The sequence below is a fragment of the Rhineura floridana genome, chromosome 9 (assembly GCF_030035675.1).
Source record: "Rhineura floridana isolate rRhiFlo1 chromosome 9, rRhiFlo1.hap2, whole genome shotgun sequence".
Taxonomy (NCBI): domain Eukaryota; kingdom Metazoa; phylum Chordata; class Lepidosauria; order Squamata; family Rhineuridae; genus Rhineura; species Rhineura floridana.
This window is the reverse complement of record NC_084488.1, coordinates 46,991,882-47,019,461: the sequence shown is the minus strand read 5'-3', so window position 1 is coordinate 47,019,461 and position 27,580 is coordinate 46,991,882. Positions and strand designations below refer to the sequence as shown.

Genomic DNA, 27,580 nt, shown 5'->3' with positions numbered 1-27,580 from the left:
CGTGAAGTGCAAGTACATACACAATTTGAGAAGTTGGATCGGCAAGCACAACTGCACAGACCATCCTGGAAAGTGACAGCTACAGGCTCCAAATTACTGGTTTGCGCGTTTATGTTTATGCATATTAAACTTTATTTATATACAACTCTAGCTGCATGTAGTTTCACATGACTAGTTGTACACTCAAATATGTTTTCCATTGAGTATAATGTAGTACTGACAGATACTCCACATTCAGGTCCACGTTTCAGCTTGTTACTTTTTTACCTTTCCACCTGACTTGTGCAAGAGTTTGCCCATCCAGCCACCAGTTACTTTTTCCTCACAATCGAAAATAAATCGGGCATATGGAGCATTCAGGATAATTGCCATCACCAGCAGAACACTACATGTGGTGGAAATCAAACCTGCTGGATTACTGTGGAATCCCTAGCTGCAATCCAAAGGGTTAACAAAGCCCAACAACTAGAATAACTTTGATGTGCATAGCTCCCTTTGTGAGTAGGCCTCTGATGAATAGCCATATATCATTCTCATTGTCTCTCTTTTTAACAAGATGCATAAATATTTGTTTTTAATAGATCGTGCTGTTGAAGTAGGTGCTTCTCCCTTGCTATGTGGCAAAGTGTCCAGGGATATTAAACAAGAAGTAGACAAATTGACTGGCAATCTTCGAGGGAGAAAACTGAGGTGGTTTTCAGAATGTTTTTCAGTAAGTACTAAATAGTAAAATTGTGTGTACACATGATAGCTGTATACAGTTTTAATCTCAGTGGGTTGGATGCGAACTAGGTTACTTGAAATTAGGACCCATTGAAATGAATAGAACAAGCTAACTCAGTCTGAATCTGTATCAATCTTTTAAGTCAGTAATTTTATTTACATCATAATATAAGCCATCTTAATGAGACAAATAAACTACAGTTTTCTTTGTTTTATAGTTGAATATATTTAGGTTCAGTCCTCGGCATCTCCAGGTAGGACTTGGAAAGAACCCTGTCTGACATCCTGGAGACACACTGCCTGTCAGTGTAGACCATGGGTTCTCAACAAGGGGGGAATTCTCCCCTGGGGGGGAATTTTAGGGTTCCAGGGGGGGAATTGGGACCACTATTCAGCAAAGTGTGATGTCCTGTAGATTATGTACAATCTGTAAAATTGTAGTTTGTTTTTAATTTAATCTGCGACATTCAATAAAGTTTATTGAATGTCACAGATTAAAATCGATTCTTGAACATGCAGCATTATTTTCATTTGCAAAATTAAATTATTATTTAAAGACCAGAAAGTGCTCCAAGAAATTCTGTTATAATATAAACTAAGAAATTTTTCTCTCACAAGAAACACCACAGTCACTCGCGAAACGTCAACACGCTATGAGAGACTATCTTGGGAAGGGGGGAATTATATTCTGAACAATGGTGAAAGGGGGGAATGGAGCAGAAAAGGTTGAGAACCACTGGTGTAGACAATACTTCAATTGGCAATGCCTACTGCTTTCCTGCTGTGGCTCTCTCCAGCCACTCCTGCTGCTTCCTCGCCGTCTCTGGGGCTTTCAGCTTCTGCACCTCTTGGAAGACATATTCAGTGTTCTTAGCAGGGTTGGGTTGGATAAGATATATGAGATCAATCAACTTAGCAGCAGCAATATTCATTATTTATATATAATATAAGTACAAAGTACTTTAATGAAAGCATGTTTTTCTTAAAAACATCTGAATGCTCCTATTGTACAGATGGAGAACTTAGAAATGACAGATAAAGATTTACCTAAGGCAACTATGTGTTCATGGCCAGGTAGGGCATGCATGGCCAAGCAAAGACTGAATCCCACGTGGAAGCTAGATTGGTTGGACCAAATTAGCTAACGGGCCGCTGCAACTGCTTGTTGGGGATCCATTGTTCTGAAATATATATATATACACTAATAGGCAAAAAACCTTGTGGTTTAAGAACGTACCTATAACCCACAGATATTTCTATCAAACTTTTAAAAGAAGGGAAATTGGGCAGCTATAGTGAATATTGTGAGTGGTGGCAACACCTGCAATCACAATAGAGCATATTGTGAGTGGTGGCAACACCTGCAATCAGCCCAAATAACAGAAAGAAGACATGTGCTATGCTGATCTTGTTTTAGCAGGGAGGAAGCAACATTATTAAGACAGTTGATATAATTCAGATGGTCACTTTAAATATGTCTGATTTCCTTTGCAATTTTAGTGAAGTTTCCTATAGGAAATCATTTTTTTTGTTTCTGTTCCTGTGAATATGTGAAGTACAGCAACACTTGGCAAAAAGTACTCTAAAAAACTCCAAACAATTGTGGAATATGTGAAGTACAGCAACACTTGGCAAAATTTACACTAAAAAAACTCCAAACATAATTGTGGATTAATGTCACTGACTATTCTGCAGAATATTCTCCAGTGGACCTCAGGAGTGTCTCAGTTTGCACAAGATAAAACAGTGGGAGGTGAAATATATTCTAGCAAAGTGCTAGGTGTGCTCCATGTTTTTAATTGACTGTGCCCACCTTGCCTTAAATGAAGTGGTTTAAACATAGGAGGCTGAAAACATGCATCCTCTTTTTTCCAACAACTAGAGTCATTGCTGAAGTAGCAACGTATTGTAAGCAGTCTGATTTTACATCAAACTGCAGTTTCAGATTCCACTGTTAATGCACCCAAAATAGAAATAGAACATACCTCCAATTTGAAACCCAAAAGGCTGTCTTCACCATCATATGACATTGACCAATAAAAAGGCTTTGGAATTAATAAAAATAAATTTGACAAAGATTTCTAGGATGAATAATGAGGGAAATAAAATTTTCTAGTTTAGACTCTGTAGAAACATTAGTAACACAGGAAAGAAGCAAAGTAAGAACAACACCAACAAACATACAAAAATATAATTCTCCATCTTTGGAGATGGCAGGTGTTGCCATCACTCACCATATGCTCAGAGGCACATGTTACAAAATTCTTGCAAGCTACACAGGAAGTGGATTGGACTGTGAAAGACCGATACAAATTGTGTTTGCATTTTGACCGATTTGTAGGGCAGTACAAGATCTCAGAGAGGAGTTCAGGTCTCCTGCTCGCCTGGTGAATTCACTATAGCTGCCAATTTCCCTGCTTTTTAAATTTTGATAGAAATATCTGTGGGCTATAGGTACGTTCTTAAACCACAAGGTTTTTTTGCCTATTAGTGAATTTCCCTGCTTTTTAATCCAGGAGGTAAGAAATGGGATCCTGTCCAAGTTTGCTGAGAATGGATTGATCATTTGCATGCTTGAGTGGGATTTACTGCCCTGCAATCATGCTTAGGATAGGTGAAACTGACCACAAGGGATGGGGAGGGGAGGAGGAGAAAGAGGGAGGGGAGGAAATGCAGATGGGAAGACTGGGATGGGAGCAGGCAGGAGGGGGAGGGCAGGAGGACAGGTTTTATCATTTGCATGTTTGTTGAGTTCAGTGCTATTTACTCCCATGCAATCATGCTTAGGATAGGTAAAACTGACCGGGAGGGGGGAGGGAGGGATGGCTGGAGTGGGCAGGGGAGGAGGAAGAAAGAAGAGGGGAGGGGAGGAAGGGGGAGGAGAGGAGAAGGAGGGGAAAAGCAGGTCTGATCATTTGCCTTCTTACTGACTTCAATGGAATTTACTCCTATGCAATCATAGTTAGGATAGGAAAAACTGACCATGGAGGAGGAGGAGGGGGAAGGATCGCATTGGAGGGGGGCTAGGGGAGGGGGAGAGGAGGGCAGGTTTGATCATTTGCATGCTTATAGAGTTCAGTGGGATTTACTCCCCTGCAATCATGCTTCGGATAGGTGAAACTGACCACGGGATGGGGAGGGAAGGAGGAAGAAGAGGAGGGGGGAAAGGAGGAAAGGCAGAGGGTAAGACTGGGATGGAAGCAAGCAGGAGGGGGAGGGGAGGAAAAGGACAGGTTTGATCATTTGCATGTTTATTGAGTTCAGTGCGATTTACTCGCATGCAATCATGCTTAAGATAGGTAAAACTGACCATGGGGAGGGGGGAAGGGGAGGGGGAGAGGGGAAGGAGGGGAATGGAAGGGGATGGGGATGGGGAGGAAGGGGCAAAGGAGGGGGAGGGGACAAGAAGGAGGGGATAGGAGGGAGAAGGGAGGGTGGGTTTGCTCATTGGCATACTTTTTGAGTTCAATGGGATTTATTTCTATGCAATCATGTTTGGAAATAGACTCCCTTCAAGTTAACCGGACTTATGGCGACCCTTTGAATAGGGTTTTCATGGTAAACGGTATTCAGAGGTGGTTTTACCATTGCCTTCCTCTGAGGCTGAGAGGCAGTGACTGGCCCAAGGTCACCCAGTGAGCTTCATGGGTGTGTGGGGATTCGCACCCTGATCTCCCAGGTTGTAGTCCAACACTGACCTGGGGCAGGGGCAGGGAGGAATGGAGGATGGGGAGGGGAGGAGATTGGGTGGGTGGGCTCTGGGCAGATGGGAAGCCCCTTTCCTTTCCAAAAGGAAAACATTGTGAATAGTATCACTGCTTTTCAGGTTTTCCCCCACCGTTTTATTCTACAGCAGGCACATGCAACCTCTCACCCAAATTGAAACCAAAGCTGTCCCTGGCCACATCCACACCAGGCCTTTGTTTCACTTTGAGCAGTCATAGCTTCTCTCAAAGAATCCTCGGAAGTGTAGTTAGTGAAGGGTGCTAAGAGTTGCTAGGAGACGCCCTGTTCCCTTCACAGACCTTCAATCAGAGTGGCTGACTGTTAAATCAGTCTGGCCACTAAAGCTCTCTCAATGGAGCAGGAGTCTCCTCTCAACACCCTTCACAAACTACACTTCCCAGGTTTCTCTGAGGGAAGCCATGACTGTCTCAAGTGAAATCAAAGTCTGGTGTGGGTGTGGCCCGGATTAGGCAAGCCAAGCAACTGTGAGGCTTTTAGAACACTGACAGTTGGTTCTTACTGAGCATGCCCGATGTTATAATTGGGTTCCAGCCAAACTTTATTAAATTAATTAAAAATCAGCCAGGCATTTTTTTTAACTTTTAAACTGCAGAAGATGAAGGTCAGAGTATGGGGCAAGCTCAGTATTAGGATTACAGGTACTCCGTGAATATGGCTGATTTTTAATGAATTTCAACAGATTATGAGAACTCGTGACAGAAAAAAGTCCAAAAGGGCTCTGCATTTTTCTCTCTCTTTCTAGATTTTGAACTCTCTATTCTCTCTGACTGTTTTGTGTATCACCATGAAAATTTAGAGGGTTGTTAAGCAAGTGTTTCTGAGTTCAGGACTATAAATTTTGTAAGGTTTTGTTTTGAAATGAGTTTATGGGAAGCATCAGAATGGCATGGGGGGTATTTTCCATTTAACATTGCGGAATGTGAAAAATCCACGCTGGCTGTAGTATACAGCCACTCTTGTGGCTGTATAATCACTAGTGGTGTTTATATAATTATGCTGTGCTATAAATTAGTGTGTGCTGTGTATTATACTGATTTAGTATATATAAGTGGTCTAACAGACTTCTCCCAGAATACCTGTATGATAATAGCAATCTTCCTTCAAGTCCCTCTGCAAAACTTCAGTTGATTGTCAGTGCTTGGAAAGCCCTGCACACACTTTTTGCCCACATGATTTCAATCCACACAGTCAAAAATGGGTCACTTGACATCATTGTGAGGTCAGATGATTATTTAGTGGACAACCCTGCCCACCTATCAGAATTGTCCTGCAGGTGTGTATGAAGCATGCCTACCGACCAGATCCAGTTTGCCATCTCTGGCACAGATAAGTAATACTAAGTATATATAAGGAGAGATGGTGCGAGGGGGGGTGTAAGTGCACACAAGGTCAAAACCAAGTTTTTAATCTGGATTCAATATTGGCTTGTTTACTTTTGAACTGACCTGTTCTTACTTTTGCCCTAACTGACAAACATATTCACTTTCATTGCAGGTTTAATTATAATATCGGTTAAACAACACTGTATTCCATTTTTATTATTCCAGCCCCCAGGAGGCAGTAAAAACTTATGGGATCTTGTTGCTGTAATAAAAGGCCAAGACGATAGCTTGCTTCCACAGAATTATTGCAAAGGAATTATGCACATGAAGCATCTGGTGAGATTTAGAATGGTAAGCTACATATGCAGGTTGAAGCAATATCTTTGTTTTAGCTTTCTCTGTTACAAAAGAAACGAGATACTATTGCTTCACCAGACAAAATGCCTGTTGTGAAAAAGATTTATAGTTTGGCAAGAAAACATGCATTTGTTAAAGTCTGCAAAATATACACATAAGAGTAATATCTTGGGAGCAAATGTTGCCTACATTATTGTTTGAGGTGCTTACTTACATATATCCTTGCATGTATATTTCCTTGAGGCAGAGGATTACTTTAGGCCAGTGAGGTATAGACCTGCCTGCTTGTTTAGGCTATATTTGGTTTAGTCTGTATTCTTCCTCCTAAGAATGAGTACAGCAGTTATAAGTGGTATCAAATGTACAACAGAATTTCAAAACATAACTCTGTTCTCAATTTCTGTGTCTGCTGTGCTCATTTATTTGTGTAGGAAGAGGTATGCAAAATTCATTTACCATAGGAAGTTTGAGAAGGAATTTTCACTCTGATAAAATGTTTATTCTCACATTAAAAACTGTGATGCTGGGTTTGATGAATACAAGTTTAAATACATGAAAATATTTGACAACAATAGGCACTTTAATACAGGAGCTACAGACCTTTTTGGGCCTGTGGGCACATTTGGAATTTTGATACAGTGCCCTGGAGCAGCTAGCACATTGGGCTCATTGCTGCCACACGCTTGGAATGCACGTTCAGCAAGTCTCCTTGCAGGCTAGGAGAGCTGATGGCATTCTGTTGCTCTTAGTGGGAGTTGTATGGAAAACAAACATTGCTGCCCCCATGTAAATACTGAGGGGGATCCATTTTTTTCATATTTTTTTCCTGAGGGCAACAGAACATTACCTTGTCCCGTTGCTCCCAGGGGGACTGGTTGTATATGCATTCAAAGTTCTCAAAGGCAAGGAGCCCCATGCGTTGGTTGCAAACAGCTGCATGCCCCATTTTAGTTTAAAAGAAAAATAGTTGATGGCACCAGAGACAACACAGAATCCTCAGTATTATGTGTTTGTATGGGTTTTTTTAAGTGTGTTTCTGTGCAGATTTTAAAGAACTTTTCGTTACAAATCTGCCTAGAAACAGATGTGACAAATTTAGTCCCTTTCCCTGTTGAGAACTGGTATGCACTGGATTTTAATAGGTCTGTTATTCCTACCTCCAGCTCACTCTCACCACCCCCACCACCCCGAGAGACTGGGTAGAAACACATTCACTATTCTGCCTGTTCCAATGAGTCTCCACTTCTCTCTTCTGAAACTGGGGGCACACAATGCTAGTCATACTCACCCCTTTTTACTGTAAAACATGATGAGAGCAGCTTGAGTGCTTTCCCCCCCTTTAATATCAGCTTCACAGAGATTTTGCAACTGATTGGCAGATTAACCCTTTCCCTTTCCAGGTGTGGCTAATGGAAACACTTTGCTCTGGCAAATAGTGTGTTCACAGTGCATGGATGTGAGTGTTACCAGATCCATTTGGAAAAGACCCAATAGAATTAAAATGGTTTCTGTTTAACTTGCATGATTTTGCATTAGGTCCTTGTAAAAAAACATTCTGAAAGTAAAGGTTATAGTAGTAGACTGCACAGTAAAAATTACAGATCTGGTGCTTAGCAGCACCACAAAAAAATTGATCCAAAACAGGAATTCTCATTGATCTTAATAATTTTCACATCAGGTGGCAGCAAACCTCAAAGAAATCGTAGAACGCATCTATGGACATTGAGGTGTCCTATAATTTGGTGGCTTTGAGGGGATCCCTTGAAACATTCTGAGAATCTGTAAGGATCCATGTTTTGGAGCCATGTTTTATGTACCATGGCACTGCTGGAAAGCACTGAATATTTCAATTAATGGAAATGGGTGATGTGCAATTTGCTGGTATTTTGAGGGGGGCGGGGATGAGTGAAAAAACTGCAATTTTAAGAGGATCTGTTTCACTGGATGCAACTTGTGTGTATGTGTTTCTCTTTCTTTATGAAACTCCATTTTCTCCTGTGGCACCCAGTTTCTCTTCCTCTGGCCACTCCATTTTCCTCTCCCCAGTGTCCAAGATTACTTTTTTCTCTTCTACCTTTGCTCCTATCGTCCTGGCCATTCCATTTTATGTTCAGCTGCTCAGGTGCTGATCTGAGTCTTGAAAAACGCATAGACTTGAAAGTGGAAGTGGGAAAGAACATATCTCTCCCAACTTCCTCCTTCAGCTCTGTGCCATATGCAAGAGAGAAAAGGTAACTACCCCCTTCCTAATGATAAAGGAGACAATGAGAGGCTATACAGGCATCAGGAGAAGTCCTAAAGGGCACCAATGTTCCTATGGACATCACACTGGCAATCCCAGTTCTAAGAAAATTATTTTCTTGATGCAGTATACGCTACTAAATGATAGAAATAATATTCTGTTTAAAATCAAGGGAAGCTAAAATGTGGTCCTCCGGGTGTTGCTTTACTGAAACTCCTGTAATCCTTGACCATTGACCATGCTTGCTGGGCTTGATAGGACTGAGTCCAACAACATCTGGAGAAGAACACCAAGTTAGCCAACCTTTTTTAAAAAAATTGAAAAAGATTCAAGACACGGGAATTACCTCTCATGCAATTGGCTCTGTCTAGAAAGGGCTATTCACCAGCAAGCTGTGCTAGAAACTTCCATTTCAGGTGTGTCATGCCCGGGTTGGGAGTCAAGAACAGAATCACTTGATGAAAGCAAATCAGTTTTTATTAGAGTAATTTCCAGACATAGGCTTCTCCGCCTCATGGACTCTTAACACGAACCAAAACCCGCAGCATGGAAGAGAGTTGATAGAACAGAGTTTCCAGCATTCCCCGTCCCTTATCAAGGGGGCTTTCGGGCCCGGATCTTCTCACTCCGCCTCAAACTGCCCACATCTACGCCCCTTCCCTCCTCTTTTCTTTGGCGCCGTTTTAACTGTCTTCGGGTGCGGGGTGATGGGGGGGCGGCTGCCTCCTCCCCTTCTGATTTGGAAAGGATGGTAGGAAGTGGGGGGGGTTGGCCCAACGCGTCAGGCAATTTCTCTCTACCCTTCTCTGCAGCCAAACGACCTTGGTCCTCCTCCTCCCTCTCTGTCTGTAACGGCAGCACATTCCTAGGGGGGGAGTGCGTGAGAACCGAGTCTGTTGTCTGTTCAAGATTTCCCCCCTCTATCTGGGAAGCTTCTCCCTCTCCTCCAGACGCCTCAGCCCAGCTGCCCCCCTCTCCTAGTTCATTCTCAGAAACATCAGAACTCCAACCATAGCTCATGACATCATCCTCTTCTCCATGCTGTACTCCCTCCCACCCTGTTGGTTTGGGGCGATGAGGGAATTTCTCATGAAAGTCTCTCACTAAAATGGGGGCGTGAACGTCTTCTGCTTTTTCCCAGGATCTGTCGGCTGGCCCATAATTCTTCCAATGGATTAGATACTGCAGCTGGTTTCTCCTTCTCCTGGAGTCCAGGATCTGCTCCACTTCAAACTCTGTTTGTCCCCCCACCAACATCGGTGCCCCTGGAGATTCTATCGGCCTCAGCTCACTGGGGGGGGGGGCAGCCTTCGTTAGCAAGGAACGATGGAATACTGGGTGCATTTTAAAAGTCTCTGGCAACTTTAAACGAAAAGCCACTGGGTTTATTTGAGCCTGGATTTCGAAGGGTCCCACTCTCCTATCCTGCAACTTTCTGCACTTACCCGGCATGTTAAGGAAGCGGGTCGACAGCCATACTTGATCGCCCACCTTGAGGGGAGCCCCCTCACACCGACGTTGATCAGCAACTCTTTTGTATTCCCTTTTGGCTTCGTCTAATTGTTGTTTCAACACTTGCTGGGCTGCCTGTAATTCCTGGAGAAACTCCTCGGCCGCGGGTACCGGCCCACTGCCTGAGCGGCTGGGAAAAGCCTTGGGATGAAATCCATAATTAGCAAAGAAGGGTGTTTGCCCCGTGCTGGTGTGCACGGAATTATTGTAGGCGAATTCTGCAACATGTAAATAGGAAATCCAGTCAGTTTGCTGGTAAGATACGTAACAATGCAGGTATCTCTCCAAAACTGCGTTAAGTTTCTCAGTTTGTCCATCTGTCTGGGGGTGGTGAGAGGAGGAGAGCCTTAGCTCCGTTTTCAACTGCTTCCAGACAGCCTTCCAAAATTTAGCTGTGAACTGGGTGCCTCGATCCAAGACGAGGCTGTCTGGTAACCCATGCAATCTGTAAATCTCTTTTATGAACACCTTTGCCGTCTCCTTGGCGTCCAAGGCCCCAGAGCAAGGGAGGAAGTGGGCCATTTTAGTCAATGAATCCACGATCACCAAAATAGCAGTCATTCCTTGTGACCTTGGTAGATCGGTTATAAAATCCATGGAGAGGTCCTGCCAGGGCCCCTTTGGAGTGGCTAAAGGTTCCAACAGCCCTGCAGGCCTTCCCGCACTTGTCTTCACCCTCAGACACACGGCGCAGGATTTTACATAGTTCTCAACATCTCTGCGCATTTGGGGCCACCAAAAATCCTTAGCTACATTTTGAATGGTTTTAAAAATGCCAAAGTGCCCAGCTGTGACATTGTCATGGCATTGACGCAATACTCTGAGTCTGAAGTCCCCTTTTGGCACATATCTGGCAGTTTTAAACCACAACAACCCATCCCTCCAGTGGAAACTTACTTCTGAGTCCGTGCTCTGCTCCATTTCCTGGATGTAATGTTGTATGTCTGGATCCCCCTGCTGGGCCCTCTTGAGCTCTTCTTCCCAGGACGGCTGACAGGCTCCTAACGTGAGTTTTTCCGGTGGGATGATGTGTTGGGGGGGGTGTCAGCCTTTTTGTCTTTATATTGGGGTTGTCTGGATAGGGCATCCGCCCTCTGATTTTTTATATGGGAGTGGTATTTTATTTTGAAGTTAAACCTGGCGAAAAACTGCGACCAGCGTATTTGTCTCTGGTTCAATTTCCGAGCTGTCTGTAGACTCTCAAGGTTCTTGTGATCAGATCGTACTTCTATCTGATGTTGAGCTCCCTCTAAGTATTGCCTCCAGTTTTCGAATGCGTCTTTGATAGCTAAAAGTTCCTTTTCCCACACAGTGTAGTTTTTCTCAGCATCCTTGAGCTTTCGAGAGTAGTATGCACACGGGTGCAGTTCCTTCCCACCCCTGTCAGGCTGCAAGAGAACCCCCCCCCCGATCACCCGGTACGAGGCGTCAGCTTCCACGACAAAAGGCCGGGTCGGGTCAGCAAAGCGTAGGATAGGTTCGGAGGCAAATTTCTCTTTCAGCTCTTCAAACGCTCTTGCTGCCTGATCTGTCCATTGAAACTTCCCTTTTCCCCTTAAACAGTCGGTGAGGGGGGCGGTTAGTGTGGAGAAGCCCGGGATGAATTTTCTGTAGAAGTTGGCGAAGCCCAAGAAACGTTGCACGTCTTTCTTGGTGGTTGGTTGTCCCCAATCCAACACACAGCTCACCTTTCCAGGATCCATCTCCACTCCCCCTGCTGAAATTCGGTATCCAAGGAAGTCCAGGGAAGACAGGTCAAAGCCACACTTTTCCAGCTTGGCATATAGGTGATTCTCTCTCAGCCTTCCCAGCACAGTTCTCACGTGTTGGTCATGCTCTGACTGGCTCCTTGAAAATATCAGGATGTCATCCAGATAACAAACCACGTACTGGTCCAAGAGGTCTCTAAATACTTCGTTCATGAACTTCTGGAACACTCCTGGACTGTTACTTAACCCGAACGGCATGACCAGGTACTCAAATTGACCATAAGAGGTGTTGAAACTCGTCTTCCATTCATGTCCCTCCTTCATTCGGACCAAATTGTATGCCCCCCTCAGATCCAACTTTGTGAAAATTGTGGCAGAACGCAATCGATCTAATAACTCTGGAATCAGGGGCAGGGGGTAGCTGTTCGGGATGGTAATTTGGTTGAGGGCGCGATAACCATTACAAGGTCGTGATTCACCCCCCTTCTTTTTCACGAAGAGTAGGGGGGCTCCTGCAGGCGACTGCGAGGGACGAATAAATCCCCGCTTCAAGATCTTTTCCAAAAATTCTTTCAGAGCTACTCTCTCTTGTTCTGTGAGGGAGTAGATTTTGTCTGCAGGAATGCTTGCTCCTGGCACCAAATCGATAGCGCAGTCATACGGCCGATGGGGGGGTAAAGTCTCAGCTTCAATTTCACTAAACACATCCTCAAAGTCCAGGTATTTCGAGGGGAGGGTCACCTCCTTGACCTCCTGCACAGCTCCTGCTAGGGCTTTTATTGCTTTCTCTGGCTGACAATTTTCGTGGCAATACTGGGACGTAAACCACACGACTGCTTCTCTCCAGGCTATTTTTGGGTCATGCTTTATCAACCATGGCATTCCCAGAATCACCTCAAAGTTAGACAGGTCTGACACACACAAGGAAATGAACTCTTCGTGCCCCGGGATTTCTAGCTTCAAATCCTCAGTGGCTCTAGTGACCCCCCCGGACTTTAATGGTCTGCCATCTATCGTCTCCACTGATAAGGGGGCTTCTAGTTTCCGATACGGGATATGATGGCGTTTGACTAGGGCGGTATCGATGAAGTTTGTAGAGGCTCCACTGTCGATCAACGCTGTTGAGTTGAACTGCACTCCTGTGGAAGTTGTAATCCTAATGGGTAATACCAGAACTCCTTTTAGGGGGGGATGGGTTAACGGAGGCCCTTTACACAGCGCTGCCCCCAGTCCTCCGGCCTGCACTAGGACTGGGTGCTTCTGTTTCCCGACGGCCCTGTTCGGTCTCCTTTCAGTTCAAAGTCCCTGGCTAGATGGCCTGGCTTGGAACAAATAAAGCAGAGGCGTTCTCTGCGACGTCTGTCTCTTTCCTCCTCCGACAGCTTCGTCCGCGCCCCTCCCGAGCCGTCCCCCGCGTTGCCTGATGTCCCGGGGGTCGAAGGGATTTTACTGTGGGATACTGAGGCTGAATATTTTTGCACCTCTTGTTTTCTTTCTAACCGTCTTCCTTCCAGTCTGTGATCAATTTGTAGGCACAGCTGGATTAGTCCAGACAAGTCAGTTGGAGGTGCGACTCTGGCCAGCTCATCCAATATCTCAGCATTCAGTCCACTTCGGTACATAAACATCAGTGCTGAGTCATTGTATCCTGTCTCTTGGGATAAGATCTTAAAGGCATTGGTGTATTCCAGCACAGTTCCTTTTCCCTGCTTCAGGGCACTCAATTGTCTAGCCACCGTCTCGGCTCTTTGGGGATCCTGAAATATTTCGGTCAGGGCTTGTATAAATGCTCCATACCTGCCCAGGATGGCATCCTTTCTGATCAAATAGGGGGTGACCCACTTGGCAGCTTCCCCATCCAATAGACTGATCACAAATGCCACTTTGGCAGCATCATTGGGGAATTCTGCATCCTTAATGTCCAGGTACATCTCACATTGGGCCACGAAAGTGGAGATCTGGTCGCTCTGGCCCGCATATTTGGGTGGTAATCCAATTGGGATCTTGGCCACGGCGGCTGCAGGGGCTGCCCGCATTCTATCTATTGTGGATTTCAGGCTCTGGTTGTCCAATTTCAAGCTTCTCACAGTTGCTAACAGGCTTTGAACATCCGACTGTAGGTCTGCCACGCTCGACCTCAGTAGCTTCACTTCTTCCGTCTCAGAAGTGGGGTTTACCCCCCCAGCAGCTCCCTTTTCCATCTTGTCACATTCAAGTGGCGGGAGTAAGGAGGGTTGAGTAGTTGGTTCTATCAAACTGTCGTGCCCGGGTTGGGAGTCAAGAACAGAATCACTTGATGAAAGCAAATCAGTTTTTATTAGAGTAATTTCCAGACATAGGCTTCTCCGCCTCATGGACTCTTAACACGAACCAAAACCCGCGGCATGGAAGAGAGTTGATAGAACAGAGTTTCCAGCATTCCCCGTCCCTTATCAAGGGGGCTTTCGGGCCCGGATCCTCTCACTCCGCCTCAAACTGCCCACATCTACGCCCCTTCCCTCCTCTTTTCTTTGGCGCCGTTTTAACTGTCTTCGGGTGCGGGGCGATGGGGGGGCGGCTGCCTCCTCCCTTTCTGATTCGGAAAGGATGGTAGGAAGTGGGGGGGGTTGGCCCAACGCGTCAGGCAATTTCTCTCTACCCTTCTCTGCAGCCAAACGACCTTGGTCCTCCTCCTCCCTCTCTGTCCGTAACGGCAGCACATTCCTAGGGGGGGAGTGCGTGAGAACCGAGTCTGTTGTCTGTTCAAGATTTCCCCCCTCTATCTGGAAAGCTTCTCCCTCCCCTCCAGACGCCTCAGCCCAGCTGCCCCCCTCTCCTAGTTCATTCTCAGAAACATCAGAACTCCAACCATAGCTCATGACAAGGTGTGAAAAAGGCTGTTCTGGGTTATTTGTGTAGGCAAACTTTCACTTTACATGGGGAAACAGGTACTCCAGTTTGATTTCCTCCTACCCTATCTGTCTTACGGAACATCATAGCTGTAATATCTGCATTGGGGAGGGCTAGAATCTTCCAGTGCAGCAGCATTTCTGCTATGCTTTAGCATCCTTTAGAGGCTGAGGCAATATGGTTGGGGAATTTATCAAAGTTTAGCTCATGTTGTAGGGATGAAAAAAGCTTACTGAGATTCCACCCTTTTTCTTTTAGTCCAAAGCCCAAGAACTTACAACTGTAAAGATGTCTAAGTTTGGAGGTGGAATTGGTGCACCTAGCAAGGAAGAAAGGCTAAAAGAAGCAGCAGAGATACATCTAAGACTAGGGCAAATTCAGAGATATTGTGAACTTATGGTGGAACTTGGACAGGTAAACACTACATTATATGATAAAGGAGTTTTAGTGTACCATTCCGGGGGAGGGTAATTGGCATTCTCCCCCACTTCACTGAGTTTCAGACTAGATGTGATTATCCCTCAGGAGCATAAATATTCTGCCAACTCATTGTTTTATATATGTAGTGACAGATGTGAACAATTGAAAAGGGCCTGAGCACTAGATGTGCATGTCAAAAGTGGAAGATTTTTTAAAGGATGGCTATGTTCTGTTAACATGGCTATAGTTATTATTATGTATTAAAATATCACATTAGTGTATTTTAAAAGCATTTGTTGAGATTATTATTGTTATTATTTGTTCCTCATAATAACTAAAGCAATGTTATCAACATAGGACTAATAGTCACCCTTTCTTTAAACCGAAAGTAGTGTTGGATTTTTTTAAAAAAATAATTAAATATATACAGAAGCAGGCCTTTTGCACCTTCCTGAGAATTTTTACAAGCTGAGAGGCGTGCACACACACATACATTTCTTCACCGCACCTAAATATATTGTAAAGTACAATAAGAGCTTTCATTAAATAAGGTTTATTTTATTCAGTACAAATTTAGTATGCTGTTGATGTCTTCCATGTCAAAACTACAGTTTACAAAACAAATGCAGGATGTCCAGCCCTGTAGAGGAAAAGGCCTTGGGGAGGATTTGCAATAAAAATTGGTGGGTAGGTAAGAAAGATCCCTTCTCACCTGGTGATTCTCTCCTGCAAATGACCTCCCTTCTCACTCCTGCTAACTTCCTGTTAACCAGAAAATGTGTTTTGAGAAAGAAGCATTTGGCAAAGTAACAGTATTTTCACCCTTTGTCATATCTGGAAAAAAGTTATTTCAAAAAAGATATTTTTGTATTTTGAAATACGATTCTTAGAAGAAAACACAGAATTGTGAAGAGTAACAAATAGCATAATGGCTTCTTTACTGATCTCATTTTTTTAGATATTGTTTTTAAATAGAAATAGAAAGGGCTAATTTGTGATCGATCTTATAAAGGAAAAAGATCATTTAAAATTGAGACTTTTAAAAAAAAACATGGAATGATGTATATTTCCTGTGCTGAGATGGAAATAATATTAGGCATGGCATATTCTGTGTTTTAGTGGGATAAAGCTCTCTCAGTTGCACCAGGGGTATCTATGAAATACTGGAAGAAGTTAATGCAAAGGTAAGATGGAAGAATATCCAGAATACTGTCTTGTTGCATTATATTTGTACGGTTGTATTAATTCCCTTATTGATGTGCTGCAGGTAGGTAGAGGCTTTGACGATTTTTATGGCAAACTAGGTAATTTGAATGCTTCATCTTACACAATGAAATTTTAATTGAAGCCACCTTCTTGAAACAGAGGCATAAATCTAACACAGAGTTAGGCATGCTTAAGTTCATTGATTACAGTGGGCTTGAGCAAACTTAATTCTGTATTGGATGTAACTATTATCTTTAGACCAGTATATACAAATTCTTGGTTTAGAGGAGTTGTTTTGATTTATATCCTGCCTTTCCTCCCAAAGGAATGAGGATGACACTGATTATCTAGATCCATCACAATCTGTATTTAGACCTGGTTTCGGAACATCAGCCTTGGTCGCCCTGATGGATGACCTTTATCATGAGAGAGACAGGAGTTGCAACCCTGTTACTTATGCTCGATCTTTCAGGGGCACTAAATACCATTGACCATGGTATCCTCCTGTACCGACTCAGTGGGATGGATATTGGAAGCACTGTATTACAGTGATTCCATTCTTACCTTCAGGGTCGCATCCAGAGAGTAACACTGGGTGAATGTTCCTCGGCCCTTGTGCTATGGGGTTCCACAGGGTACTATTCTCTCCCCATTGCTATTCAAAATCTATATGAAGCCGTTGGGAGTGGTCATTAGGAGTTTTGAAGCAGGGTGTGAGCAATAAGCTGATGACACACAGGTCTATTTCTGCATAACATCTGAATCAGGAGAGGCTGTGAAAGCTCTGGATCAGTGTCGGAATGATGTAGTGGACTGGAGGGCTAATAAACTGTGCTTCAATCTTGGGAAGATGGAGGCTCTTTGGATAGGTGGTTCCCATGTCTGGGAGATAGGCAGGGTACCTGTTCTGGATGGGGTTGTGCTCCCTCTGCTTATGCAGGCAATTAAGAAAATGCTTGTTTCGCAACAACTGACCTTTGTTTTTATTGTACTTTTAATTTTTTTAAATTCTATGGTTGTTTTTAACGTGCTGTAAACTGCTTTGATTGTTTTAATGAAATAGCGGTATACAAATAGTTTTATAAATAAATAAAGGAGCCAAGAAGGTAACTGTAGCATCAAATGCTGCTTCCCTTGTCCCCCCTCTTCAAACTTCTTCTTTCCCTTCTTCTTTAACTACAGTTAAGTTGGTTGCCAGCATTTTTCAACTTAGTCGTAAATGTTCTGGTGTTAGGTATCAGCTATCAAGTGACCAAGTTTGCGGAAGACATCACATGATTAAGGGTGGTAAAAATGAAAACTAATTTCAAGGCATTCCAAAAGGATTTCTTCAAGTTGAGTGATTGGGCAACACAATGATAAATATGGTTGAAAGAGTCAAGTGATGCACATTAAGACACACACACCCAACATCTCATGTACACTAATGAGGTCTGACCTGGTGGTGACCAAATGTGGAAAAAGATCTTGAAGTCATAGTAGATAGGTCAATAAAAGCACTGATTTAATGCAGCAGCTGTGAAAAAGGCATATTCCATTATAAGGATTACTAGGGAAAGGACTGAAAATAAAAGTGCTGATATAATGCAGTTACACAAACCTATGATGCAACCATATTTATAATATGGTGTTGTCACATCTCAGAAAGAACACTGTAGAGCTGGAAAAGAGTTCAAAAGGAGCAACCAAAACTATCAGGATGTTGGAGCAACTTCCCTACAAGAAAAGATTACAACTTTTGGCCTTTCTCATTTAGAACAAGTTATGGGGGATATGACAGAAGTTTATAAAATTATGCATGATGTGAAGCAAGTGGATACAAATGTTGTTTTTGTCTCCTTCCTTCATAATACTAGAATTTGGGGTCATCCAGTGAAGCTGAATGTTGGGAGATTGAGGACAGACAAGAGGAAGTACTTCTTCCAACAGTACATAGCTTACATGTGGAATTAGCTGCCACAAGATGTGGTGCAGATAACTTTAAAAGGGGATTAGCCAAATTCCTGGAAGATAAAGCTATCAGTGGCTACTGATCATGATGGCAATATGGTACCTCTAGAATCAAAAGCAGCATTCCTTTGAATACCAGTTCCTGAGGAACAGCAACAGAAGAGGGCTATTGCCCTCATGTCTTACATGTCATAGGCTAGCTACTGTGGGAAACAGGATGCTGGATTAGATAGGCCTTCGATCTGATTCAGTAACGTTCTTATTTGCAAACGCTGGTTAGGAGGGAAGCTGCAACAATCATATAAAAGTTGTATCTGGTAACCTCATGTGATGCGTTTTTAATGAATTAATTGAAACGATCATTATAAATGCTTGAGAGACAAGTTTCAGTTAAAATTGTAAGGGTTTTTTGAAGTGATGTCTTTGGAAAGAATTTTATGTATCTCAGAAGGTAGGCCTATTATAACAAATTCCAGTGAGCTTTATACATCTTCAAGCCGCGTTGATATTAAATGTAACTAAAATGAACTAATAGTTCTGGCATTTTAAATTTTGATTAGGAGAGCTGACCAGTTAATTCAGGAAGAAAATGATGATGTTATTCCGTACTGTATAGCAACTGGTGACGTGAAGAAACTTGTCACATTTTTTACTTTGAGAGGCCAACTTAAAGAAGCTTTGCTTGTTGCACAGGTATGTGCTTATCATGAGCTTGTAAATAGTTCTTTTAAGATGCAATAACTTCAGCTGTACACTGATACCTATAGTGTTAGATCTGAGGTGTATAGTTTCAATTATCACTATCAGTTGTCTACAGCTTTTCCTGTGAAAATAAAACTTTAGTATTTAAGAATTAACAATGTAAAACTTTACTTATGTATTCATACATGTCATCTAAATCAACAAGAAAAATAAACTGAGAAGGAACATTCTGCTAGAATCAGGAAATTACTGTTCCTTCCTTTTGTTTAGTAAATTTCTAGATTTTCCTGTTTCTACCTGGGATCATAATTCCCATCTTGATCCACAGCTTACCCATCTGCTGGTGAAATTAATAATAAAGCTAGTGTTTATGCCCCCAGCAATCCTGGGCTTCAAACGTCTAGTTTTAATGATGAAGCTGTGAGCAGGGGGTTGGACTCGATGGCCTACAAGGCCCCTTCCAACTCTATGATTCTAACATTCAGAAATTCTATACCTGTGGTTCGGTACCAGATGTAGGTATTTTGTGCAATGGTAGCAAGGGGAATTGCACAAAATGCCTACAACTAGTACCAAACCACAGGTATAGAATTTCTCCATGTTAATCAGATGAGAAAGGAGAGTCCGGAGTTGTACGACGTACATAATAGGCACATGGAATATGAGAAGTATGAACCAGGGAAAGTTAGAAATTGTCAAGCAAGAAATGGAACGTATCAAGATTACAATACTTGACATGAGTGAATTAAAATGGACAGGAATGGGACATTTTCAATTAGGCAACTACAAAATATTTTATGCAGGAAATGAGAAATCAAGAAGAAACGGGGTTGCTTTAATAGTGAGAAGTGATATAGCAAAAGCAATTAGGCGCTATAACGCAAGGTCTGAGCGAGTTATATCAATTAGATTTAATGGGAAAGCTGTTAACATAACCGTTATCCAAGTCTGTACTCCAATGGCAAAAACCTAAGAAGAGGAATTGGAAAGATTTTAAGAAGTACAGGAGGAAATTGATCATACACCAAAACAAGATGGGCTCCTGCTGGGAGGAAGGGCGGGATATAAATCAAATAATAAATAAAATAAAATGTGCTGATAATCATGGGGGACTGGAATGCAAAAAGAAAACAGAGAAGAACTAGGAATTGTGGGAAAGTGAGGCTTACAAGATAGAAAGGAAGCAGGAGAAAGAATTATTGCATTCTGCAAAGCCAATAATTTGTTTCTTGCAAACACATTTTTTGAGCAACCAAAAAGATACATGTACACGTGGACATCACCAAATGATCAATATAGGAATCAAATTGATTATATAATTGGTAGCAGAAGATGGAGAAGTTCCATACTTTCTGCAAAAACAACACCAGGAGCAGACTGCGGTACAGATCATGAACTGGTAATATCAACAATCAGAGTAAAGCTAAAGAAGAACAACAAAGCAATCATAATGCCTAATACAATTTAAAAAACATCCCAGAAGAATATAAAGATCAAATAAGGAACAGATTTGAGGCTTTAAACTTAGTTGACAGAGAACCAGAAGAACTATGGATTGAAGTCAGAGACATTATCAGGGAAGAATGCAAAAAGACAATATCTCTAGTTAAAAAGAGAGAAAGACCTCGATGGATGACTGAAGGAACACTTAAAATTGTTTAATAGAGAAGCAAAGCAAAAGGAGACAGAAACACGGTTAGAACTCTCAATACAACTATACAGCGACTAGTATGTAGGGACAAAGAACTATTACAATAGTTATTGTATAGAAATAGTAGAAGACAACAAAAAGGGTAGAACAAGAGCCCTATTCCAAAAGTTAAAGAAATGAAAGGGAAATTTAAACCAGGGTAGGGATGTTGAACGGGGGAACATACTGACTGACCAAGATAAAATGAAGATGGAAGCAATACACTGAAGAACTCTATAAAAGAGATGCAAGGATGACAGATTCATTCATGGAGAAACTGTGATGAAGAACCAGAAATTTTAGAATGTGAGGTGAAAGCTGCTCTTAGAATACTTGGAAGAAACAAATCACCAGGAACAGATGGCATACCAACAGAGTTGCTACAAGCTACTGAGATGGAATCTGTCCAATTTTTGACAAAGATTTGTCAACAAATACGGAAAAGAAAACAATGGCCCACAGACTGGAAGTGTTCACTATATATCCCAATTCCAAAGAAAGGACATCCCAGGGAATGCAGTAATTATTGAACAATTGCCTTAATATCCCACGCAAGTAAAGTAATGTTCAAGATTCTACAACAAAAGCTCTTACCATATACGGAGCGACAAATGCCAGATGTCCAAGCTGGATTTAGAAAGGGAAGAGGTACCAGAGATCATATCGCAAACATACATTGGATAATGGAATGGACCAAGGAATTTCAGTGGAAAATCACCCTGTGCTTTATAGATTACGGCAAAGCCTTTGACTGTGTAGATCATGAAAAACTATTGAATGCTTTAAAAGAAATAGGGGTGCCACCGCATCTGATTGTTCTGATGCACAACCTATACTCTGGACAAGAGGCTGACAGAATATGGAGAAACTGATTGGTTCCCCATCAGAAAGGGTGTGAGACAGGGGTGTATTTTATCACCCTATTTGTTCAACTTATACGCAGAACATATCATTTGGAAAGCAGGATTGGACCAAGATGAAGGAGGTGTGAAAATTGGAGGGAGAAATATCAGTAATTTAAGATATCCAGATGATACCATACTATTAGCAGAAACCAGTAATGATTTGAAACAATGCTTGATGAAAGTTAAAGAGGAAGGCACAAAAGCAAGACTACAGCTGAATGTCAAAACTAAAGTAATAACAGAAGATTTATGTAACTGTAAAGTTGACAACGAGGACATTCAACTTGTCAAGGATTATCAATACTTTGGCACAGCCGTTAACCAAAATGGAGATAATAGTCAAGAAATCCAAAGAAGGCAGGGACTGGGGAGGGCAGCTATGAGAGAACTAGAAAAGGTCCTCAGATGCAAAGATGTATCACTGAACTCTAAAGTCAGGATCATTCAGACCATAGTATCCCCGATCACTATGTATGGATGCGGAAATTGGACAATGAAAAAAGTGGATAAGAGAAAAATCAACTCATTTGAAATGTGGTGTTGGAGGAGAGCTTTGCACATATCATGGACTGCAAAAAAGACAAATAATTGGGTGTTAGAACAAATTAAACCAGAACTGTCACTAGAAGCTAAAATGAGGAAACTGAGGTTATCCGACTTCGGACACATCAAGAGAAGACATGATTCACTAGAAAAGACAATAATGCTGGGAAAAACAGAAGGGAGTAGAAAAAGAGGAAGGCCAAACAAGAGATGGATTGATTCCATAAAGGAAGCCACAGACCTGAACTTATAAGATCTGAACAGGGTGGTTCACGACAGATGCTATTGGAGGTCGCTGATTCATAGGGTCGCCATAAGTCGTAATCAACTTGAAGGCAGATAACAAGCAAAGGGAATAGCACTAATAGAGCTGGGGCAAGGTTTCAATATATCAAAATAAAAAACGAAGCACAAAACCTACATTTGGTACCACATAAAGCTTGGGTGCTTTTGCTAACAATAATATTCTATTGTGGATAATAGCAGTGTAACTAGTTCATATCTGGATCTGTCTGTGCATAGAAGCGTATAAATACTAGTCAGAGTTCTTAGATTTTTACTCTTCCACATTGGCTAGAAAACAGGGTAGCTTCCTGATTTTTACTTGTAATGTAGATTCTACCATCAGTTTGAAGCCCATTAAAGACCATTCTCTATGGTTGCAGGAGATGGCAGTTTTCTACTACTGTAATATGATTGTTCCACATTTCAGTGTTGACCCTTTTTTGCCAATACTTTAACCAAGAGGAGAATGATTTATGTCACGTTTGGTTGACGTTATTTTACTGTATCTAGGCAGCTTGTGAAGGAAATATGCAAACATTCCTCTGTTCAGCATCAAATGGATCAGCAAATTTTGAAGGAAACAGCATGGAAGATTACAATGAGTGAGTCATTGAATGGTTATTTTTCATGTTACTTCTTTTTGGGGGGCTGTTCCGAGAGATAAAAAAATTAGTGTGGTATTTCAAATTGAGATTTGACACGATGCACTGAATTTCTTAAGCTATTGGTTTGCTATATCCTCACAGTCCCTTTCTGGGGGATGGAGGAGAAGCCAGTGGGGGGCAAGCACAATCACAATTAAGGCATGGTTTAAAACAAATTATGCCTTATCATGATGTGTGAACATCATGGTATTTCAGCAACCAAATTTGATTTATGATTGAGCTGCATCATGACGAATGGTGTGTGGTGCTGTCAGATAGTAAAGGATGATGTGATAAAAACATCTGGTAGATTTATATAAATTATTTAATCCAAGTTATTTTGTTTTGCTTTGTTTCTCTAGGCTTCTACATAAAGTCAGTAAAGAACTGGCTGAGTGGTATTTTCAGGACGGCTACGCAGTGCTGGCTGCTTGTTGCTATTTAGCTGTTGAGAATATTGAGGTAAAAGTATTTCTATTTACTGTATACAGAAATAGAAATGCTGTGCAAAATGATCACTCTTATTTTGTATATTTGTGTACGTTCTGTTAAATAAAAGGCAGTGCTGTTATGTGCACGTAATTCTGGTTTTTACATTACTAGGTTATCCAAGATGTTAAACCAATGAGCAGTGTAGAACAAAGATGTACATGAAAGAAACATTGTCAGCTGTGTCACAGGCAGCAAATAATTGAAGGAATTTTAAAAAGCCATTTCTATTATGTTAAATTCTGTTACCGCATCACTGAGATTTTTCTACTGCTGTGAGTCTGTTCTGCACCTCTTTATCTGTCTAGCACTGCTGTGTTTCCATTTCTTTCAAGTTGCCTTTTTACCCCACATAACCTAAAAGACTAAAGTTTAGCTGGGGCAAGAGAATAAAAAGCAAATAGCCTGGGGCAGGAACTATGCACTGCTGAGAATGCCTAGCTGCCATCTCATTCTCTTCCCTACAACGTGTAATGCTACAAAGCAGATGATTAATTTTCCTGCAAACAACAGCCAATAAAATAGTGGGAACAGCAGAACTCAAAGCCTAACAACTCTACTGCAATGGAGAAAATCCCTTTTTGGATATGTTTTTCTGTACCAGTTATCTAGACATTAAAACTGTCCCCAAGATGCCATGAATGCATGCTACCCATTTCAGGAAATGACTGCCCAGGGGAATTTCTACAATTGCATTATCTCTGAAATTTCCTTCTACCCAGATAGCATTGATGGTTACCTCCTAATAGGTAGTACTCTTGCCTGTCTCATTTCCCCTTAGTGATGAACATTAGTATCTGGCAGGGCCCTCTTCAAAGCCAGCTTCTCAGTTGGCTAGGCCTGAATTTGCAAGTGACACTAATCCTTGCCTCCTTCCAAGGTGTCCTTTTCAAAAGGCTTTTCCCATTGCACCCTGTCCCTTAAGGAATAGTATTGTGAGACTGGAAAAACATCACACACATATCCTGTACCCATAGTACACTCTCCTTAACAATTCCTCAAAGGGGAACCCTGCATTCTGGGGGTAACTACCTACCTCATTGGGTAAACCCAGAATGTTAGGAGTCAGAGTTTACAAGGCTCTAGGATTTTTACAGATCCCTTCAGACAAAGAGATTCTTGACAGTCATGTCACATGTTCTGTATCATTACATGTTACAATGGAGTTGGGAGATAAAGGAACTGCAAATATAATGTGCATCTCTGTTTTTAGGGTGTGAAGTATATATTACTTGTAAACTGGAAGTTTAAAGAAGTCCTGAGTTTTTGTACTTCTGCTGCTTAGAGTCTTTGTGAGATCTCTCTTTTTGTCCTAAGAAGATTGGATGAGTAAAAGAACTTCCTATTTTACTCCAGTTTCCAGAAACTGGCAATAGCTTGGGTCTATGTAACTATTCTGTTCAAAATAATAATTCATTGTTCCTCTAGGTTATAGAGAGAAGATTGTTTACAGCGATGTAAAGCAGATCAAACTCTTTGATTCAATAATGCATGTTTTTGTCACTTAATGTAGTCTTGAAAATAAGTTAAGATGCTGGTCTCAATTAATCCTCCTGAAGTGCTTGTGATACTTAATGATACGATTTTCTTATTGAGCAAGCTTGCCATGGCAAACCTGATTCGTGGAAATGAACTGGAGTTGGCAGTCAGTGTGGGTACTGTCTTAGGAGAATGTGCAGCGCAAGCAACTCACTATGCACTAGAGTTACTAGCAAGAAAATGTATGACTGTAACAACATGGTAAGAACTTCTTACTCCAAAGAATTTTTCACTCTTAACAAACCATGGACACTGTTATAGAATACCAAAGTTGCATATTTCCAAAACTAGCTTTAAGAAACCTTTGGGTTTTATCCACAATAAATTATTAAAAAGTAAAGCTAAGCTATAGTAGCATTATAAGCATATTATGAACAAGCACAAGTGTCCATGTAATAGAGAAATGTCATATAAAATTAGCAAGAACTGAGTCAAGACATCTTCATTCAGCTGTTATCAAAAATTCCCATATTTTTGGTGTAATACCTACAGTCTCAGTAAGAAGGGTAGATTTTGGGGCGAGTTCTAGGAATTGTTCTGCGCTTGAGTAACTGAAGTGCACCAGGACCATGTCTCTGCATTTCTGCATTTGTCCTTATTGCCTTAGTGATTCCATCTCCCCAGTACTAGCCAGAAACAATTCATATGAGCATCTTTGGGGCTTATTTTTCCAATCTACAAACTTCTTTTAAAAAATCATGGATTAAAAGTCCTATGCATAAAATGAGCATATGACTCAGCTGCAGCAAGTACAGATCACTAGTGAGCATACTGTGCTGGGGTTTTTTAATGCTAAGAATGTGTGCCATTCATATGGCTGATTTGACAGTCAGTAAATAAGTCTGCATAAATTAAAATGAGCCAGAGCAGTGGGGTCTTACTCTGAATCATCCTCTGCTCCTCAACTCAGATTCAAATAATGTGAAGAAATTCAGCATAGTTTCAAGATGTTTTGTTTTTCCTTTCATTTTGTTTCTTGCATTTAAGTAAAGTGTTATATGGGATAGCTATGAACCTCATTGTTTTGACAAAAGCTGGAAGAAAACACTATGTCAGGAATATTTTTTATTTTTATTTATTTATTAAATGTATATCCTGCCCTTCCTCCTCAAGGAGCCCAGGGTAGCAATTTTTAATAAAACTCTTCACACCTACACACCCAATTATTATATGATAGTAGCCAAAATAGTTCTTAAACTGGCTTTCAGGGACACTGCATATTGCATATATCTGATAGACATATGTGAATGAGAGAAATGTATTTGGAATTGTCCCTTTGGGTCAGGGGATCTCAGACTTTTTAAAAAGGGAACCTCCCCAAGTTAAGACATCAGTTTCTCAGTCTTCTCCAAGCATAACAAAGCCTGGGAGTTTGCCTTTCTGTACTCATTTATTTTCCTCAGCAGCTTGACAAACAAACAGGATGAAATGGAAAGATGCCAAACTGTATAGGCCTGTAGGTATTTTAAGATTTTTGCAGGAGGGACCTAAGGAAAGCAAATTATGAGCAAAAATTGGGTGGTATTGCACTTACTTGGACATGCAATCTCCTCCCTGAGTATAGGGGCCACTGAGATGACTGTAGAGTTTACATCTTAGCTGAGAAATGTCCATAGCCCTTTTACTCTTTGAAAATCATATGCTTGTAGAATCTAATCATACAAACTCTGAAAAGCATCCTGAATTAACAATCCAAGGAACACATTTTTGCTAGCATTCATAACTTTATTGTTTGCCTCCTGCTTATGAGAATGTAATGCTTTCAGCATGTTGCCTTCTGAGTCAGTAGATTTTTCATTTTTCAGGTTGTAGCCATGTCATAGGGTGATATCCAGTGTTGTACTCAGAGCAGACCCATTGAAATCAATGGATTTAAATTACTCAAGTTATTTTCAGTATTATATCATCTATAGGTTGTAAAATCTGACATAAAATCATGGTTGTATGGCATATGATCAGTTCTAATAAGATAAGAGAAAATGAATAGTGGAATGTTACTGGCTAAAGCCTTATGATTTAGGTAATGTTTAGGTAAAATTATCAGGGCATAAATTTGGAGATGTGCATTTCTTTTCCTGCTTTTTAAATCCCAGCTTCTTCCTCAGCCTCTCACTATTAACCCTGTGTGTGTTTAATATTTGAATGCTATTTTTCTCTGTTATAATTTGAACATCTTTGTTTTAGCTTTCCATCACTTGGATACAGGTACTTTCTTGTTTCTAGAAAGACATTCTAATCAGTCCTCTGGAGAGCATGTTTTAGGGGGTTAGATTAAAAAGAAAATTCCCCACCCTCTGCTGGCTTTTCTAATAGAACATAATATTTTTGCATAATTTGTAGAATTAAAAGGGTGAATAGATTTTAAAAGAAATGGAATGAGTTACTGGTGAGAATTCAACCTCTAAGAGCAAAATGTAAGAACATATCCTTAAGACATCAGGGAATTATCCTATTCCTCCACGACGAAGACTTGCAGCTCCGACAGTTTGATAAGGGTTGTAATGGCACATAAAAACTCAGGCTAGAGGATTCAACAACTGTGACATTGGAAAATTTAATATTATTATGACATTGCAGCATGTTAACAGCAACATTGGAGATTTGCATAAATAATGTTCTCCTAAGATTAAAAAAAAAACTTTGGGCATCTAGTTCTTCAACATTTATGGTTTTCTTGCTAGCCAGTCAATGGAAGGATCCCAGTCT

General features: G+C 41.4%; 1 protein-coding gene across 10 annotated transcripts in view; it reads left to right on the top strand.

Annotated features, from left to right (window-relative positions):
• Positions 1–27,580, top strand: part of WDR17 (WD repeat domain 17) — a 114,318-nt gene that overhangs the window by 70,210 nt on the left and 16,528 nt on the right. For all 10 annotated transcript variants that reach the window (XM_061583655.1, XM_061583651.1, XM_061583656.1 and 7 more), the window contains 8 exons: positions 582–712; positions 6,018–6,143; positions 14,760–14,915; positions 16,041–16,105; positions 18,638–18,770; positions 22,713–22,804; positions 23,209–23,308; positions 24,936–25,075. In XM_061583655.1, coding sequence (XP_061439639.1) covers positions 582–712; positions 6,018–6,143; positions 14,760–14,915; positions 16,041–16,105; positions 18,638–18,770; positions 22,713–22,804; positions 23,209–23,308; positions 24,936–25,075 — 943 coding nt within the window. The remainder of the gene's footprint in view (positions 1–581; positions 713–6,017; positions 6,144–14,759; positions 14,916–16,040; positions 16,106–18,637; positions 18,771–22,712; positions 22,805–23,208; positions 23,309–24,935; positions 25,076–27,580) is intronic.